This window comes from Drosophila miranda, chromosome XR, assembly GCF_003369915.1.
Source record: "Drosophila miranda strain MSH22 chromosome XR, D.miranda_PacBio2.1, whole genome shotgun sequence".
NCBI lineage: Eukaryota > Metazoa > Arthropoda > Insecta > Diptera > Drosophilidae > Drosophila > Drosophila miranda.
In genome coordinates, this window is record NC_046674.1 from 13,480,116 (window position 1) to 13,500,178 (window position 20,063).

Genomic DNA, 20,063 nt, shown 5'->3' on the forward strand with positions numbered 1-20,063 from the left:
TCCTATTCTTAATTAAATTTAATTTTAAAAATTAAATTTTGTTGTTTCAATTTGTATTATACAAATTAAACATATTTACAAAACATAAGTATTAATTATTATACGTGATGGAAATATAGTGCAGTTCATTTTAATAGTATTTTGTTTATTAGTTCAAATCTGATCTGTATTTGCTGTACCGTTTATACACTCGTGAATGTTCGTTTCCTTTGTGTACATATATTTATAGTATATATAATGTACATACAATTTATATATAGATTTTTTTTCAAAAGATTTGTGGGCTTCTTTTTTGTTTTGTAGAAAAACTTAAAAAGTTCCTTTTGTCATTTAAAATTAAATAGGCTTTTCAAGGGTCGTGTTTGTGGTTTTTAGAAAAAGATACCTAACTAAAAACTATGAACATAGCACATTGTAAATATTTTTGTTTTTTTTTTTGTGTAGTGCAGCTGCAGCCATAAATATTGTATGCTCGTAATCGTACGGAGGGGTGCGGGGAATATTCGATTGTTAAATATAAAAAAAAAAAATACACTATATAGCTATAGGGGAAGGATGGATGAATATTCCAGCACATGATATATATATGGGTATGGGGTATGGGTATAGATATGGGGTTTGGGGTTTTCGGGTTTTCGGGCTGGGGCTTAAACTCAGTTTTGGCTTGCATTTTGCCCCACTACGCTATGTTACGATACGTTTACTGTTTGCTTGGGTCTAGCTTTCGTGTGTTCTGTTGTACATATGCCATGTATCCACCCGCGTATTCAGTATATTTGCATGTATATCATACGTTATATATTAATAAATGGTTACTCTTAGAACTAGCTGGACTCTGTACCTGCCCTTATTCATGTTTGCATCCTGCACTCATTTGTAAGCTTTAACAATTATGGGGGTTTCGAAATTATACAGAAAAAAACAAAAACTACATATGCTTTGCAGAGAAAATATTTACATTCGACAACTGTTGGGGAAGGCGGGGAGGAACAAGAACTCCAAAAGACAATAATCTGTGTGTGTTTTTTTGTTACAATTATTTGTGTTTTACGTGTGGTATAGTAGTTTTTGTTTTGAATCACATGTTGCACTGCCAACTCAATAGAATGGTGGGGCTGGGGATTTGAATAACTTAAGGAAATGTTGATAAAGATTGCCGATGCCTGTCCTGTGTGTACTGTGTGTACTGTGTGTACTGTGTGTCCTGTGCGCCCTGTGCGCCGCTTAGGCATTCTCATCGGTCACATAGATGTAGCCATGCTGTTGCAATATGCTCAAACGCTTCTCAACGGCATCGCGATCTGTCAGAGAGATAGTGGAGCAGAGATTAGTTACAACGTCTGGTGGGAGCTAAGCCATTATCTATTTTCCTACATTTGTTCAGCAGCATCTTGTCCTGTGGATGATTGCACTTTTGCACCAACGAATGCAGCAGAATGTGTGCGGTATTATAGCGCTCGAAGCAGTTCTTGGTGTTCTTCAGTAGCTCATCCAAAGCAGCTGCCTGGCACTGCGAATTCGGGATACAAAATATACATTATATGCTGTGCCATAGATGTCTGTGCCTTTCTTACCATATCCAGAGCATAGTCGTATAGTATCTTGTCGGCTGTTATGTTAAATGCATTCGCCTTCTGCAGTAGGCCGCTGCCATTGAGCCGCTTCGACTCGAACAGTATGCTCCGATACTTGGCGTTCATTGTGAGCAGAGCTAGCGGACGCAAAAGGAAAATAAAGAGGCATTCTTTACAGACTGTTTTGTAGAGCCACTCACCATTCTTCACATTCGACGATGGCTTTAGCTGGCCATTACGCAGCTGCTGCGAGGCCAGAGTCAGGCCAGAGGAGAGCAGCTGGAGGGCACGGACGAGCAACACCAGACGCTCGGCCCGCTTGCAGTGCTCCGGTGCATGGGGCGGTATCTGCTGGGGATCCGCCGAGTTGGCTGCCGTCTGGCTGCCGGCCACCATCAGGGTGGAGAGGGGTGCGCAACGCGAGTCCGCCACCTCCTGGATGCAGTCGGTGAGGGCCAGCACAAAGTTCAGCTTGGACAGCGTCTCGTTATGCTCGCGATCCATCAGCGTCTCCTCCGACAGCTCTGGGGCTTGGAATGCATGTGGTTCACCTCCGCCAACGCCAACACCGGTGCCCGTGTCCAGCAGACTGTGCAGTCCCCCGGTAGCTCCCAGCTCGGGCAGGGTGAAGGCACGCGGTCCGAGCATGTGGTGCTGGTTGTTGTTCTCCGATCCACTGCCAGCGGAGCCAATCGATCCCAGCGAACCGGGTGCCACCAGCATCGTGGGACTGCCCAGGGTCGGCAGCTTGGTGAGCGCGGCGGACGGAAGAACCGGTGAGCTATTGCCACTCCTGCGCAGCGGCGACTGCGAGTGTCCGGGCGACACTTGCCAGGTGCTCGGTGCATGCGGCGGCGGGGTCTCCGACAGTGATCCCCCCGAAGCGGACCTTATCCGGGTGGTGGTGCCTCCCGGTGGTGTTCCAATGGCAAACTGCACTGCCGGCGGCGAGATCGAGTTGATGTCACTGCTCACGCTGCTCTTGCGCTGATCCGGACGCGGCTGCTTCACACTGATGGGCTGAGAGCGTGGCAGCTGCTTGCCAGCCGCAGCCAATGTGGCCACTGTCAGTGGCATGTTGCCTCCCTGCCTGGCCGGAGAGCCGGCCAGTGCGCCTCCTCCAGCTGGATTGGCGGCCGTTTGGCGGCGTACTGGAGCCGGCACTGGCTTCGGCTCGGAGATGGGCAGACTGCTGGGTCGTGGCGGACTGGATTGATTTTGTTGTGGCTGCTGCTGCTGACGCTGGCCTCCGGCTGCGGGCAGTGCCTGCGCCTGGCCCTGACGCTGATCCTCGGGCAGATTCTTGGGCACCAGGACAAAGTCATCGGAATCCTCGTGAGAGCTGCACGATCCACTATTGTTCTCGCTATCGCAGAGCACTCCCACATTGGTGATAGTGGCACAAATGGCTGGATTGGCCACCACGGAAACTAGATGGCCACAAAACAGACACATTTAGAGGATGATCTTTGTCTGGGGAACTTTCTCTTTCGATAGTTACCCGTATTTTCTTCATCCTGGGCCGCTTCCTGCTCTTCGCGCTCCTTCTGCTGCTGCTCGGCCAGCTTGACCAGCTGCAGTTCCTGTTCCAGTTGCTGTTGCAACGGACTCTTGGCCTTCACCGGCGGTGTGCTGCCCAGCGGAGGCATATCAACTGTTGACAGATCACAATTTAAGGATAGTCTTTGAGGAAACGCTGATCTCGATCGGCTTACCTGGCGACACGGCCTTCTTGCCCTGCAGGAAGCGATGCACAAAGAAGTTCTCGTAGGAAATACGGTCCTTGGCATTACGGCGCAGCAAGCACAACAGCAGATCCCTCAAATCTGGCGACACTCCATGTGGAATCCTTCAGTAAAGAGTCACATTAGAGACTAAATTGGATAAAAATGTTCTTGGGTCACTTACTTTGGGGCCAGATTGGCATTCTGCTCGTAGTAGAACTTCAGTTCGTTGGGTGTTTGTGCATAGAAGGGCGCCTTTCCAGTCAGACACTGATAGACGATCGTGCCCAGCGACCAGAGATCCGCTTTGGCATCATACTGCAGCGACATGATCACCTCGGGAGCCTATATATTGGTATAGATATTCGATTTAGGGCTTTATTCATATGTGGAGTATAGTTATTCCCTTACCATATACATGGGGGAGCCGCAGAGAGTGGCTGCCATGACGCCCTCGTTTAGAAAACGCGCAAAACCGAAATCCGCTGTCGGAACAAGAGTGAATTTAAGTCCTGTCCTGTATGCCGTATCCTGTCTAGAGCATACTTACCAATTTTCAGGGTTATCTTCGATGGTGATGGCAATGTCTTGCCATAGTTGTGCGATAGAAGAATGTTTTGTGGCTTGAGATCACGATGCACAATTCCTTTGGTATAAAGCGCTTTCATAGCACCAGCTAAAAGATACCAAACCAAATTAAATAAAGCTATATTTATATGTATGTATAATCCTTACCTAGTTGTATGAGAAACAATCGAACGGTATCCTCGCTCAGGGTCCCCTTTACACTCAGGTAGTCCGCCAAGTCGCCGCCATTGCAGTACTGCAAAAAGATGAAGACAAACAGAAACATTATTATCATAAAAGCAAAAGGTCAAAAGTTCCAGAGCGCACATAAATCTTCTACAAACCCTCAGGAGGGGTCTTGGTCCCCGGTCCCCAAAGCAAAGGCAGAAGCAGAAGCAGAAGCAAAGCAAAGCGCGTACTATGCAAATGAATTAGGTTCAATCAGTGCAAAATGCCAAGACCCCCAGAGAACCCCATCCCAAGAGCCGCGACTCTTCGTTGCGACTTTTGTCCGACCATCCATTCAGACAATTATATAAAGAATGTGGGCAAGGTCAATGCGAATGTGATTTATGACAATCAAGAATCCAAGTTGAGGAAAGGAATTGGAATGGGAATTTGAATTTGAATTAGGGAATTATGTACATATCTTTCTGGAGATTAGACAGCTGCTGCTGGCTTCCGTTCTTAAAGAATTCCGGTTCCTGTTCATGCATATCCTGTATCAGGAGAGGACTGACAGCTTTTCAAGCAACCTCCAACCCTCTTCCAAGTGCCAGACAAGAGATTCGATCCACACACACGCAAACAAGCCACACACTCCGTTATTTCGAGGGTCTCAGAAGGCAGCTGCCAAAAAGTATTGCCGATTCTCTGACCTTGGGCACACTCTCACTCTCCTCTCTCTCACACCTATTGCCCTGCTTTGCAAGCAGTGCAACGAACAAAAACAAAAACAAAAACCCACTTTCGGACAGCAGAAAATGAGAAAACATATGGACATGTGGACCACTTACTCTCGCACAACTTAATGAGCAAACAAAGCGAGGCAATAACACAGGCAATATTAGGCAATTAAAACCACAAAATTGAAATGACAAAAGATTTCACTTGCCTTTGTGAAACCGCTTAACGCACTATACAGAAGCCGAGGGGAGGAGTGGGCAAGAGGGAAAGAGAACGAACATTAAACAGCCAAATGATTTTTTTGCATTAACCAAGCTCAAAAAAGTCATTGACATGTAAAATGAGTGACAGTAAAAAGAAAAAAATAATTACACAAATTACAATAAAAGTACAGAAAGAGACAAGAAGAGTGGAAGAACAGAAGAGCGGAAGAACAGAAGAGCAGGGCGCCACATCCACAGCCACAGTGGTGTCGGGGGACTTTTAGAAATTGAACTCTGGTTTTTCTTAATCAATGGAAATATGCAAAATCAGCAAACAAGTGCGCATGAGTCAGCGAGTTATTGGAAAATGCACTTATTCATTATAATGAACGAAAATAACCAACAACATTTGGGGTTTTCAAGTTTCCATCAAAAAGAGCAAGAGAGAGAGAGCTTTGACTCGCTCGCTCTCTCTCTGAGCTGAGCGCGCGTCGCTGCTGCCACTGGCTGGCTGGTGGGCTGTGGGTCGCTGCTGCCGCTCAGTCTATCACAGACAATCGCGCGACTCGCCCGCCTTGGCTGCAAAAGCTGTAATCGTACGCGGTACTCACAAAGAAAGAAACAGTGCAAAAAGCTCGCTGCTGCAATTGCCAAATTGTTGTTAGTGCGTGTGGTCGAAAAAATAACCAATACACGAGTACATAGGCAGCGTAAAGACACGGCCACAACCCAGGGTATTACGTGTGGAGTGTCTCTGTCTCTGTGTGTTTGTGTTTATGTGCCGCGAAACATTCCAAGTAAAACTCAATGGACTAAAGGTCAACATTATTTTTCTAGGCGATAAAAACAAAGCGTGCCGCTATATAGATTTCTGTGCGTGTGTGTGTGTGTATAAAAAAAAAAATATACACATGTAGCCAGTCTACATATATGTATAAAGACAATTGAAATGGAATTAACAATATATAAATATGTACACTGGATGAATCAAGCAAAGTTCACTGTTAAATATATTTTAATAAAATTATAAATCAAATCACGTCACACAACAAGCAAATCTAGCTAATCTTTTCATCTCCAGCATTCCGACTTAGTCATGTTATGGTTTTCCTATACCGATAGATGTAAATTATGTTAACAAAATGTATAAATCTCGTCCAGGGCGGCTATAACGATCGGTTTTTACCCGCAATCAAAGTTAACTTTTCGTTATAATAATGATTGACTGAGATGACGGTGTGCGGTGGGTGGTGGGGTTCTTCTCGTTTTTGGGAAACTCTCTACAAAAGTTACATACTATAATTAATAGCAACACAGTCACTTAAGAATTATGTCAAACGGAATGGAACAACGAAAGCAAAACGAAGCAGCACAGAGAATTACAAACGAACGAAAAATGATAAGATTAGTGGTAGTGGTAGAGGCAGGCCGGGGCTAAACATTTACTAATCACTCCGCACAGATTAGGGAGAGGAACAGACAGAGAGAGACAGAGAGAGAGAGAGAGAGCAAAAGCCGCTAAAGAATCAAACTGATGGCGTCTAAGAAATTTTCGGAGAGGAAGAGAAGAGAGAGAGGGAGAGTTTCGGCGCTCTCTCACCTGCATTGGATGGCAAAATTGCCATGCTTGGGGTCTCTGCCCCGACGTCTCAGTTGGGTTTGGGCGTTGAGAATGTGCCGGTGTGTGCGAGCGGATCGAAAAAGCTTCGTCGAAATTATGTTATGAAAACTGATGTATTTACTATGCCAATCAAATCAGAATAACTTTATAGAATATGGAGTAAAAGTGTCAAGTGAAACAAAACTAATTAAAATCTATTTTCAGATTGTGAAATTCTCAGCCAAACAAATGAAATGAAATAAACAAACAACAAAACATATATAATTTATATTGCTAAACCAGTCAGTGGAAAAAATAATAAATAAAACACCAACCATCTAAACAATACAAAATAAAAATCATAATAAAAATGCACGTGTATTATAAATTTGGCTTGCTCTTGATTTTTTTGCTCAGCGTCAGGTAAAAACCATATCAAAAAAATGTTTTAAACATACGTTTCGAGATCAGATGTAACGGTGATACATGGGCAGGAGAAATTCTATTTGTTAAACAAATCATCTTTGAAATTTGAAATTCTTATAAGTAGGATGACGCAGGTGCCTGCCATGAGTGGTGGGTATCATTTCTAGACGACAAGACAAAAAGGCGAAAGTACAAGGTTTTCATTGAGTAACGATCGTAAGTGATTAATTCTCGAACCTGTTGAGGAAGCGTACGAGTAGCGGGACTTTGACCCTACTCACCGCCTGTTACTTATATCATTTCCAATTGCAACACTCACGCAGGGGTTATAAACACACACACACACACACACACACACACACACTACCTCTTAATGGACAGACCTCGGCAACAGCACTTAATGGTTCCTTCTAATCATATCACCTAATCTGATAAAAATAATAACAATACACCGGTTGCCCCGATAATTTATGCCTTTTTTTTGCGCCTGGCCTTATCATAATTTTTGTTTGACGGCAGCCGGCAAGAACTACAAAAAACTTGGGCGATTTGAGTGCAAGAAAATCGGACCAAGGAAAAAAACAGCAAGTGCAGGAAACGCTTGCATTTCATGTATAATCCCCATTCGGGGAACAGCTAGTGTTTCTTTTTGGTGTCAGCTTTTTTGGATGAGTCACATTTTAATGGTCTCGTCCTATTCCATGCTGCTTCGTCCATTTACAGTTGAGGAGGGGAAGTATTGTTGTTTTGTTGTATTGAGAGTGAGAGGACTGTAAGCTTTCCACTTGAAATACTCCTCTTTTGGGTGGTCCCAGGGGAGGGGGGTTTCCATTTGATCGTCATGGGTCGTTAAGGTTTAAAGGTTGTGCTCGAGCTTGAAGGTATTTCTCTTTAAAACCGCAGCAATAATGAGACCTTCTTTATCAGCAATAAAACAATAAGTTTCCGTTCAGTTAAAGACTCTAGTATAAAAAATTTATACCCTCTAATTTGACCACTTGATTGCCTGATGACTATCCTCAACAATCATTTAAAACTTCAGTCAAGAGTCACGCAATTTGAGTGAATTCTCAAAAGTCAAGTCAAGACGTTTTTTAAGACGCACTTGACCTGCTCCCCGCACACCCTTGAGAGCAGAGCAGAAGTCTAATGAAGGATTTAGAATCAGGCGAAAGAAATCACGAAACAGCAACAAAACCAAAACAAACGGCGAAAGTGAGAGTAAACGAAATCGTGCAAAAAAAAAATAAACCGGTCAAGTTGTCTCTTTTTGCCATGACGTAAACAGGTTTGGGTATATGTATGTGTGTCTCTTTCCCACCGCAAGTCTCACATGTACAGTGCGTTACAGTATTTTAAGGCAACAGGGAAAACTTCATTTGCAATTAAAACTCATGAGGAAGAGCAGAGCAGAGCATCCACAATATACAGTTGTAAAACGCACCGTAGGCACTCCTCCAGTCACTCTCCCCAGAGAGACAGAAAGATAAAGAGAGAGAGAGAGAGAGAGAGGGAGAGACATAAACAAAAGCTTATAATGATAGTGAGGAGAGGAAAAAGTTATCGTTCGCTCGCTCGCCTACCTGTCCTCCATGATACTTGTGTGTATGTGTGTGCGTGTTCGCTTGGCTTTGACGACACTCGTAATTAAATGGGTCAAGTCAAGAGCGTTTTCAGGACAAATTAGTTGGGTGTGTTCGTTGGTTCGCCTTCAAGACGATGATGTAAGCCTCGTTTTACCCTAGAATTGCCAGGCAGTTTCCATTTTTGGTATATCTATATTTTTTTTGGCTAAACAAGTTGACGAATTGGTCAATAATTGCTCTATTCTATGCTATTCACCTTTTCAGCATCAGCCACACATTTGCAGCTCCAGCCGCCGCTGAAGCACAGCTGAATCCGAGCAACAGTTCGGTTGATGATTACATCTACGATGACGATGACTACAGTGAAGAGACGGCGTCCAAGGGATCACCGGAGACAGCTGAGAACAGACTGATGCCATTCACATCTTCAACAACAACCACAACCACATTTCGACCCACATTTAGTGAGGCTCAATCCCCCCGATTATGCATTCCAATCGATTATAACTGATTTTTAATCTACTCTAGACATACCACGTCGCAGCAACCTGGTCCTGGAGCCCAGCTGTCCCCGGCAATGCCGCTGCGTGGAGGACAAGTATATCCAGTGCTCAAATGCGCATCTAACCCATGTGCCCCTGGACATTCCTAGGACGGCGGCCATCATAGACTTGAGCTATAATGTAATTGCCGAGCTGAGGCCAGAGGACTTTGCCAATCTGTCCCGCCTGGTGGAAATCAATTTGAGCCACAATCTGCTCAGTCATCTGGACAAGGAGGTACGTATATACGTATATATAGATCTAAATAATATAATAATCTTAATCCATTTGATTGGCAGGCCTTCCATGGCTTGGACCGTTTGAGGCGGTTGCGTTTGGCCAACAATCGCCTAAACAAAATCGAACCCGACACCTTTGTGGGGGCCACAGACCTGGAGCTTCTCGATTTGAGCAACAATTCAATCACCCAGCGTTTGGAGGGTTCATTTCTCAATCAACCCGGTTTGATCGAGTTCAGTTGCTCGAACTGCAGCTGGACGGAGCTGCCGGAGCAGACGTTCGTCAATATGAGTGCCCTGCAAACGCTGCGCTTGAACAACAACGATTTCGAACAGGTACAAGTTTCGCGCCAAAGTTATCGCACTGCCAAATCCCCGATATGTCTATCGATAGTTGGCGCCTGCATGCCAAGGCAACCCTGCAGCAGCTGTTCGCCGATTAGCATAGATAGTTGTCCCTCTCGCTCTCTCACGCAATTACTTTACTTGCTTTTGCTTTTCTTTTGACAGAAAATCAATACGCGAGCTTTTGCACCGCTAAAAAACATAATTAAACTGAAACTGCCAGAACTGGACCAGGCCAACATCGAGGAGCTGTGCAACCTGCTCAAGTCCATTGACAACATCAGCTTCAGGCACTTTGATGTGAGCTGCTTCGAACTGGTGCTGGGCACATCGTTCAACGAGAGTCTGATCCAGGCCACAGATCCGCCCTTCAAGCGGGTGACGGGCCTGCCCACCGCTGCCACCGCCACAGCCCGGCCAGCCGCAACCCCCGCCCCGACACGCACAGGTAAGCGGAACAGACTCCACAGAACAATGATGAGAGTAAATACTTATGGCGTGTTTTCCAAACTAAACAGCGAATCGCAATCGGAATAAAATGGCAAACAGCACGGCGGCGGCCATTGAAGTGGTCAAAGCTGGCATTGGCGCAGTGACCGAGAGCAGTGGGGTCATTGTGGAGACGACCACGGACAAGGAGAAACCCTATCAGGTGCCCATCTCACAGGAGACTATCAACACGCTGCTCATCTGTGAGTGATTGGAGATATATATGAAATATGAAATATTAAATGTCGCATTACATTTGCAGGCATCATGGTATTGGCGGTCATTGGCATTGTCATTGGCCTCATTTGCCGCAAGGATGTGGGCGGCATCAAGACCAAATGCTGCCGCACCAGCAAACCGGAGCCAAAGGATCAGGTCCATCCCACTGAGGAGATACCATTGAATAAGCTAGCCTAAGTAGAACATACGAACTTACCGAATTTCTAACCAAAACAAACACGTTCCACTTTACAAGCATTTTTTTTGCCAGATTCTTATATATGTATAGAGCGATAGAATATCTTAATTTATATGGATAATTTATCTGTAGAATGCGAAAATTAGTTAACTACTTGACGTCATAAACAATTGTAGATTCGTTCCATTGTTTGCCAGCACCAAAACCGCAACAGCAACCACCGCTGTCCAGGTTTCCTAGTTTGTTAGTCGGAGTCTAGTTGTTAGTAGGTTTAGCTAGCTGCCTAGTCGCATGGCGTTCTGTTTAGGGTAGCAAAGGACGGAGGCGACACTCTTTTCTAATGCTTAAACGTATCATACTTTAGTTTTTAGTTCTATGTGTGTGTCTGTGCGTGTCGTACTCTTAGCTATAGATTTTTTTTGCCAAAATACAATAAAAACAATTATTGTAAATAGTAGGAAAAAAATGTTGCGCAAAATGTTTTACTGATTCCCCGAAATTCCTGGGAAATTCCCCAGGGAAATTCCACCTAATACCATAATCATGGCTATTGCAATTATAGCTACCGAAACCTGACACCTGACAACCTTGATTGTCACCCATCCACGCGTTTTGTATCTTATCGTATCCTATCCTGTCGTATCCATCCATCCATCCAATATTTATTTTGTTTTAGTAAACAGATAAACAGATCGTTAATTGTTGCCAAGATACGGGTAAATAGATAGTGAAGAACAAATAAATGGGGGTGCACGTGGGCAGAACAGAATCAATAAATACATGCATACGTTTAATAGAGAGCAAAAGAGAGGAAGGCACTGCACCGATAACAATCTCATTCACCGCTCTCGTTGTCTCATTCTCTCTCTCTCTCTCTTTCTGATTGCAAAGTAATTAGAATACCGGTGCAGGGGCAGAGGCAGTGGCAGGGGCAGAGGCAGAGTCAAAGCTAACGGGGCCAAAGTCAGGCAAACGAAAATGTAACAACAATAGCAGATGGAATGGAACAGTAACACTCCCCTCCTCTCGCTCCCACCAAAGCCGATGTGCAGGGTATAATGTATGCACAAGGTACCACATACACATGCATTTTATAAGAACGGCGGATAAGCCCATATGATCTTCTCTGAGTCCGTCTGCGAACATTTAGCGAGACTCTACTCATCGCTCCTGGATTTGTATCTTTTCTCGAAATACTGCCGCCACCTTCTACTTAACTTGCCTTGCAATGGAAGAAAAGAAAAGCAAAACCGAGCCTAAGCGAATGAATAAATGCCCTAATCTGCCACTCTTCTCCACCTACGAATCAATAGTTTCTCAAAACCTCTTCGCCACAGCAGAGTACCGAAGCCAAACGGAAAACAACACAATCCTATACAATCTAATCAGTTGTGGACAACAAAGAAACAAACAAACAATCGCCCAAAAAGAACCTTCTAATGCCGCGTTTGCCACAGACATTTGACCTACTTTCCAGATTATAGCAGTGCCCGTAGCACATTCTCTGTGAACACACTGAGTGCTAGCAATCGGCACACACCTGTAGTCCCACCACCACCCCTCACACACCCACCTCTCCACACGAGAGTTGAACAAACTTCGAGCACAGAATATCCGAAATGGATCTGTATCGGGGGGGGAGAGCATTCTGGTGTATATTAACAAATGCGTATTAAGAAATATATAATTAAGCACACATTGTATAAAGAGACGACAAAAACAACGCAATTGCCCCAGAACACAGGGGAAAAGAGAAAGAGAATTCGCGGGCGCTAGTGATTCACCCTACTAAAATTAGGCCCCACCCTACAACTGATTGTTCCTTGCTTTTGCATTTTTATAGGGTAATTTCTATAGTTTCTGTTCCAGGGTATGCCGGGTATGCCCCCACAATCCAATATCAGAAGAACCACCTAGCATTCCATTCCATTCTATTCTATTCTCACTTGATTTTTGTTTACAAATTCATTTCGCAACTTCCGCAATTAATGGCGTAGCATTTTAGCCAACGCGAAAGAGAGGCAATGTGGTGGGCAGAGGAGAGGTAGGTGGTGATATGACGTGAAACTGGCCAAACCAATACCAATACCACATCATCGGGACTGCGGGGCGGGGGGGGGGCCCACACGTTTTAGCCATAAAAACATGATATTACGAGTACTTGTGCAGTTGTTGACGCTTTCAGCGACACGGACTTACCTCCATGACCAAATTGACGCAATCCTGGGACTCCTTGCAGTCCAACAAAGCCACAACATTCTCATGGTGCAGTTCGGTGAGCTCCTTTAGAATTTTGATCTCCTTACCGAGCAAATTCTGCGTCTTGATTAGTCCCTTCTTGGTAATGCATTTGATGGCCACCTGCATGTGTTTCTACAACAAAAAAGAATGAAAAACAATGTCATTAATATTTATTTCCGTTCAAGTCTTTGAACATTTAACCCAATTTTAAAAGCAAGTTCATAGAAATTAATCAATTCCCCCTTTGGGGACGCCACATCGAATGATTTGCGTTCGATATCGGTTCATGGGGTTTAAGGTTTCCATTTTTTGGAGGCTATTAAAACAGTTTTTATTTTGAGAACCAAATTATCGGCCATTCACATTCGTTTCATTCATTGGAATGCATTGAAAGAGAGGCCGCAGCTCTCTGGCAGGGAACAGGGAAATGCCAATCCCAGATGATGGCCAAAGAGTGCTCGGGTCTCGCTCGGGTTTGTTGTTATTATTAGATACGCAAAAACGCATTCAACTGGGCCACAAAGCAGACGAACGGCAAGGAAAGGAAGCAAAGTTATGGCTGGGAATTACGACGAGTAAGGGTTGATAAGGCAAGCCCCCGGCCCCAATCCCCACCAACTGGCCCTCCCGCATTCAGTTAACTTATTTACTCAACACTCAAAGCAGGTAACAACAATGACTCTTGGCGCTTTGTCTTTGTCTGTGTCTGAGGCAAGAAAGCCTTGACGGTTACTGACGGCTTTACATATGTACGACTATATCCAGATGATCCACGCCCTTACTCCGATATATATATAGTCTCTTGCCAAAGAGAAAACGAAAAGCATGCGTAACTCGGGACCGAGAAGAAGTACAAATATATTTTTTAAAGATATATTTACTTGAATTTCTTTGATATATTTACTTAATGGATTGATTCGATACGAGTACTGGTACTGTTCAGCATTCTATTGTTTTCCCTTTCCCACCGCCCGTGCTCCAACCCCCGATTGGATCGCGAACACGCGCTCTTCGAATGATGGGGGCTTGTAAATCGATATATGTGCTGCTCTCTTCGCCGCCTGACAATCACTCTGCCGTTTGTGTGTGTGTGGGTGTGTCTCTCAAGATTTATATTTAAACAAATTAAATGCAGCAGCTTCTCTGCTAACCGATAACCAAGACCTTGCACATCTTCTGTTTCTGCTTGTTTGTTTGTTTGCAGGCCATCTTCAGAGTTCAGTGTTTTCTGTCCTACCTCCCTCCCTCCCTGTTCATATGGTATTGACATGCGATCATTGGAGCTTGACTAGATTACATTAATGGAAATGGTATCTCGGGTCAGTGGCAACATACGAGTTTGTGTAGAATTTTGTGGATCTACTTTTATTTATTAAACTCTTTCTTAACGTCACTCGTCACCCCAAAAGCCATAAAAGAACTTGAGATTAGATTAGAAAGCACATAAAAATCAAAAAAAAAAAAAAAACAGCACACTCAGCGTACACTCGAGCAGTTCTTGACCCAATCACCCCAATCAACAAATTTGCTGGCCGAAGCGAAAATGGTGTCAAAAAACGAAGGCAACTCCCAAAGGGTGACCCCGACAACAGTCACCATTTCGGGCGATCCAAAAAACCATGTTTTTTAATGCGTTTCAAAATGTTTTGGGCTTTGGGCTTGGAGGTAAATTTTATTATTTTGGGGGGTTCAATGAACTCGGGAGGGGGCAACGATAAGGTGAAAGAAATTTGCTGGCCTTAAGTGCAATGGCCCCCCGTCCTCAACTAACAGCAACAGGGAAAAACGGCAGCATTTCTTTTGGCCAAAAATAGCAAGACAAAAAAGGCAACAATTGTGGCAGAAAATGCGAGAAGCGACGAGTGGCAGCCAGCTAGCCATCCCCACAGGCAACACGAAATGCACATCATCCATAGACCAAGTGCGAGCGCAAGTGCGAGTATCTGACGGATACACACAGTCAACGAGAGAGAGAGAGATAGACAGAGAGATACAAACTCCCAACTGGTTTGGCGGGTGAAAATATATACAGATGTGGCCATAGGAGCACCAGGTATCGCGGAAATTCTCTCTAATTTTGCGACGCAAAACTTTTATATCTTATACCAATAACCGCATAATTCACGACCAATTGACAGACTAGACCAGACAGAACAGAACAGCACAGAACAGACGATAGAAATACTCGTACTACAACCGATCTGGAGCTGAACAAGACAAACTAGTTTGTCTGCGAAACAAATGGTAGAATATCTACACTATATAGAGATGTCTGGCGGCATTTGCTCTATTAATTTATGCGTATTATAGCACTCGGTTTTGGTCTGCACGTGTCGTAGTGGTTCCCACCAGAAAGGTGGATTTCACTTCCGTTTCAAAGTCGAATGCCCAGACTAATCGCTGGCAAAGGGATACATTATAGATGGTCTGGAAAACCCTAGAGAGCTGTGCCTGATAGAGAGAGAGGGCCCGCCTAGAAGCTTCGTAGTGTCCACACTCCAATCTGATTGATTATAAAACAATTTAAATCATTATCACACAAGTCTAGAAGGGAATAATCTCAAACCTACATGCATTTTCGTTCCCTTTGAAATGCAAAAAGTAAATGGAATGAACAAAAATGCCATTGCACAAACTATAAACAAATACAATATATGTAAATATGCAAAAAGTCTGGAAATCCGAAACGATGGGGGAAGTAGGGGGAACGGAACAGATTGTGCAACGATACAATACAATGTTCCATGTTCCATGTGCCATGGAGCATGTGGCTAGGAGGGGCGGCATCGGGGGCGGGGGCGGTGGCACACACTCGTATTCGTAATTTTTTGCATGAGCTTATGCAATTGGGGGAACACGATAAAAACAAACCGAACCGAATGGAACCCCTCTATGAAATATGGAAACACGTGTCGTCTGGTACTAGGTCTGTGTCTGGGTCTGGGTCTGGGCACATGTCACGCAGCGTATCCCTGAGATACTCGTACAGATAAAGATCCGCAAGATACGTCTCATTCATGGAGCGGCCAGAGCAGACGGCACTTGGGACTAGTGTCTCTCCTCTGAGGAGATATTCTTTATTCCTTTAGCTGTCTTTAGTCTTTGTCTCGATGGAGCACACATGTTCCCGACTATTTTTAGAGACTCTTCTTTTGGGCACATGCTGACTTTAGATACTTGAAGAAGATAAATCCATCGTGGGCTATCTGACAAGTCCTTCACGGTGCTTAAAATAACCAAAGGAATTGCAGTGATATTAACACATGGAAAGGCATTCAAAATGTGCCCAAGGAACCCAAGGAAATGATAATGTGCTTAGACCAATAGAAGTACAATCCACCCACTATTCCAGAGACCATTTCAGACTTTTTAGATACAAAAAAAAACACACAAAAAAACAACAATAAATACATCGAAATCAATTAAAATCTTTTTGGAAAAAGGAGATAAAAAGAAAAAAGAGAAAAGGTCCACAATGAAAGACAAAGACAAAGACAGTGACAAAGTGGCAGAACGGTAGAGCGGTAGAGTGGCACAGCACTGACGGAGAGAGCAATAGTAGCAGGGGGGTGGGTGTGCGAGCGAGACAAGTGCTCTGATGTCTGGTGTACGTGTGGGAGGGAGTCGATTACGCCATTGTTGTCCCACCGGCACTGCACCGCACTGCACTGCACTTGTAATTAATAATGTACATTATTGTACACATTTTCAATTTAATGATGAGACGAAGCTGAAAATACACTGGTAGATACATTTTTGATCAAATTAAGCAAAACTTTGAAGAAACAAGTGAATCTACAGCTGACTGGCATTTCTTTAGAAGCTGTGTATATCGATTCGGTTGCTAAACCGAATATACCTGAACAGGCCATACATAAAGATACATACAGACATATGTATGTACAGATAGTATATTATCTGCCTAATCATATGTACAAAACGTATAGAAGCAAATTTAAACTGGTACATATGTACATATGAATGCATATATTTATATGTATACATATGTATATGGAAGGTGCTTTTATTATGGATACAGACAACAGCTGATGCAATAGCGGGCAGGCAGCTGTTGATGCTGCTGCTGCTTCTGGCTCTGCCTTCGCAAAGTGTTTTCGCTTTTCACTTTACTTTTATTTATGGCTTTTTGTGGTTTTGCTTTTGCTTTTCAACTTTAAAGTGATGTTGAGAAATCTCTGATAGCAGTGGCATATGATATCACACCTTACAGGAGCACATCATTCCACCACACAAACATATTCCTTTCACAAACATTTGTATTTGTTTAGTTTTCTTAGAAAAATTTGGATTTTATGACCCCTTCTGGAGACCCAATAATTCGACAGGCAATTGTTCAGAATTAATTATTTCGGACATGACCCTGAAATAGTTCAAAAGCACTTGAAAGCCCACACACACACAAAAACAGACGCAAAGCACACACGCATAGGCCTACGCAATTTCGTGCCTTTGTGTGAAGGCACGTGCGAGAGGCGGCCGCAGATAAATGACGATTAAAACTATGCTGGAAGAAAAGGGATAGAAATAGTTGTAACAAAAACAAGGCACAACAAAATGGCGCTGTGGAATAGATATTTATCAATGGATAAATAATAAATAACCCCCCGCAAGGGAGGGGCGGTCGAGGAGGAGTCTCAGCTGATTTTTGTTTCACTCTCTGACGACATTTTTGCAAAGCAAAGCAAAGCAAAGCAAACGCGCGTTGATGTTTTGGCGTTTGTGTTTGCGGGGACGTATTTTGTGTTTACCCACTGACAATGGCGCATTGTTAATAAGTTTTGATATTGTTTTTTGCATTTGTTTTGCGAATGAGAGATAAGCCTCACATTGGAGTAAACAATATTACGCACACTCGGACTTGGGGGATAAAGAAGTTAATTACAAATGACGAGAATGTAGTGTTTTTTTTTTTTATTAGTTCTTACCTTGCGGTGACGCCCTTTGTAGACGACAGCAAAGGCGCCATGGCCAAGCATATCCTTGGAGCTGTATTCATACTCCCCGACAATATTCATTGCATGCGAAGAGGATGCGACGTCTCGATACGCTCTCTCTCTCTCTCCTTCGCTCGCGCGCCCTTTACACTACACACAACACCACACCACACCACCCTCTCTCACACACAGAAAAAACACACAACACACTCACGCACGGTCAACGGCAGTTGCCTTTCTTTGCCTCTTTCTGCTTTCTGCCTTTTGCCTTTCAATTGCAATTGTGGAAAATCAATTTTTTCTTGCACGGCTGAGGGGGGACAGCAAGCAGCGAATTCTTTCTTGCACTTTGTGGTTTTTCACGTAACTCGGTTTGTTTTCCTTGCGATTCACCTGAGTTTGAAATTTTATGGGGAGACAGGCAGGCACACAGCACACTTTAATTTCACTTGTAATTCAATTAAACTGCTTCTCGCTCCCCTTGTGTATGGGACCCGTGTGTGTTATTGTACCGAAATTGGTAGTTATTCTGCACCAAACGCGGCTGCACACACACGACAAAAATAGTGTGTACCCCGCAGTCGGGCTTTAATTTTTATTCTGGTCCTAAAGAAAGGTCTTGAGACACCTTATAGCAATTACACTTAAAACTTAAATCATTGCAAGAAACGACAACCGACAACATAAACCACCAGTGTGACCGCGGATTTATCGATCAAATATACCGTCCGACCCTCAGAAATATACCGAAACATACCGCCTTATTTTAAAAATATACCATGAATATACTGACATATTCAAGTTGTATTATACATATTCCTCGTTTTTGATATTCCGTCGAATATTACCAGCTAGATAGAATCTTCAGCACTGCCCATATAATTTTATACGATTAATGTACCTATTTTCTACTTGACTGGCTTATCTTAAATACTGGTTTTGATAGGATTTGGCCTAAAAAAGGTTTTAGCGAAAAAGGCCAAACAAAAACAACGTAAGAGAGTAATCGTTCCAATTGCTCAATTTTGATATTCCGTGAAATAATTCTGGCTAACCAAGACCCTCAGCTCTGCCCAAATAGTTTTATCTTTTTGATGAATAAATTGACTACAAGATTAACTACTTTTAAGTACTCCCATTTCTTGAATTTTGACTAAATCAAAAAAGCTCAACAAAAAAAACAGTCCCGTCATTGTTGCTGGTATTTGAAGACTTGTTGCTTGTCAAATAGAGTATTTCCATTTGTATACCCTATTTCATTAACTTTATGTGAACATACTGTGTTCAAAACTGTTTTAAACCGTGATTAATAAATACATTTTCTCAAATTGATATGTTGTAGACGTATTCATGCATTTGATTAGTTTATTGCATGAATATCCTGATCCCGATACCAATTTTTGGTCTCTGTAAGAAACCACTACCTATAAAAATCGTTGAAATACCTTTTAAACAGAGACTGACTAGATTCTGCATTCATTACAGCCTGAGATGACAAACATTTCCGCAATTCTATAATAACCTTTTCCCTAGGGTATGCACAATGTTGGCCATGTTGCAGGACATGCTGCTTTGTTTTCTCGGCACATGAGTCTGGCCGATTCAAAGAGAGCGAATAAGAGCGCCTTAACCGTTTTGAAGCGGGCGAGAGTGCTAAAAACTCTCAATTAGGCCTTCATTGAGCGCGCCAATAGAAATTGTTAGAAAGTGAATGAACAACAAGGATTTGAGAGAGCGGAAATAAAAATAAAAACTGCGCATAGAAGTTTCTATACCCTTTGTTCTGAAATATACCTTTGAAAATTAAATTTACTCTACCGTATTCTATACCGTAAAGATACCGTCGGCTCAATTTTGACTTCAAAAAATACCGAAAAGTATTAAAAATACCATAAATCACCCTGCCTTGCTGTGCAAAGTTGTAATGATTTTGAGTCCTAACAAGCGAGGTGAGGTTCGTACGAACCTTGAAATTTGCCTTGGCTGTTTTTGCCTGTTGTGCATACCCTTTCGTATAGCCCAATAAAAATTACGACTCAGTAATATACCGAAAGTACGTCAAAAGTTTCACGATTTCTACTGTAGTTATTTGCACAAGAAATACTGGAAAAAACTATGAAAAGTATTCAACTCTGCAAGGAGTGTCAGCTAGACAAGGCGTCTAAAATCAGTGTTGAAATCATTCTTTCGATCAGAGACATGACAGAAAAAACGCAAAATTAGTTTTCGAAGCCGTCTCCAGACACGT

At 43.3% G+C, this 20,063-nt stretch overlaps 2 protein-coding genes across 5 annotated transcripts; one reads left to right on the forward strand and one right to left on the reverse strand.

Moving 5' to 3' along the window:
* Positions 1–124: 124 nt before the first annotated feature.
* On the reverse strand, positions 125–18,511 carry LOC108152295 (serine/threonine-protein kinase unc-51). The gene is made up of 12 exons (XM_017281517.2): positions 17,807–18,511; positions 12,819–12,992; positions 4,034–4,121; positions 3,849–3,974; positions 3,710–3,783; positions 3,483–3,643; positions 3,290–3,423; positions 3,076–3,228; positions 1,775–3,004; positions 1,575–1,711; positions 1,375–1,510; positions 125–1,301 (listed from the first exon to the last, which is right to left on the reverse strand). Exons 1-12 carry the CDS (start codon positions 17,894–17,896, stop codon positions 1,225–1,227), a joined length of 2,580 nt encoding a protein of 859 aa, XP_017137006.1. The 5' UTR covers positions 17,897–18,511; the 3' UTR covers positions 125–1,224.
* Positions 5,529–10,782, forward strand: LOC108152296 (leucine-rich repeat and transmembrane domain-containing protein 2). Of its 4 annotated transcripts, none has more exons than XM_017281518.2 (8): positions 5,529–5,792; positions 6,800–6,997; positions 8,851–9,050; positions 9,115–9,365; positions 9,428–9,703; positions 9,878–10,160; positions 10,231–10,404; positions 10,464–10,782. In XM_017281518.2, exons 2-8 carry the CDS (start codon positions 6,945–6,947, stop codon positions 10,616–10,618), a joined length of 1,392 nt encoding a protein of 463 aa, XP_017137007.1. In that variant the 5' UTR covers positions 5,529–5,792; positions 6,800–6,944; the 3' UTR covers positions 10,619–10,782. The 4 variants fall into 4 exon arrangements, with proteins under 4 accessions (XP_017137007.1, XP_033242491.1, XP_033242492.1 ...); XM_033386600.1 differs by having other exon boundaries at positions 5,529–5,771; XM_033386601.1 differs by having other exon boundaries at positions 5,529–5,708.
* Positions 18,512–20,063: the final 1,552 nt, after the last annotated feature.

Coding starts and splice junctions, on each gene's coding strand:
- LOC108152296 (XM_017281518.2), top strand. CDS start 6,945: ATGCACGTGTATTATAAATTTGGCTTGCTCTTGATTTTTTTGCTCAGC. Junction 9,051..9,114: donor CACATTTCGACCCACATTTA/GTGAGGCTCAAT, acceptor AATCTACTCTAG/ACATACCACGTCGCAGCAAC. Junction 9,704..9,877: donor ACAACAACGATTTCGAACAG/GTACAAGTTTCG, acceptor TTCTTTTGACAG/AAAATCAATACGCGAGCTTT.
- LOC108152295 (XM_017281517.2), bottom strand. CDS start 17,896: ATGAATATTGTCGGGGAGTATGAATACAGCTCCAAGGATATGCTTGGC. Junction 3,975..4,033: donor ATTGTTTCTCATACAACTAG/GTAAGGATTATA, acceptor GGTATCTTTTAG/CTGGTGCTATGAAAGCGCTT. Junction 3,005..3,075: donor CCAGGATGAAGAAAATACGG/GTAACTATCGAA, acceptor GTGGCCATCTAG/TTTCCGTGGTGGCCAATCCA.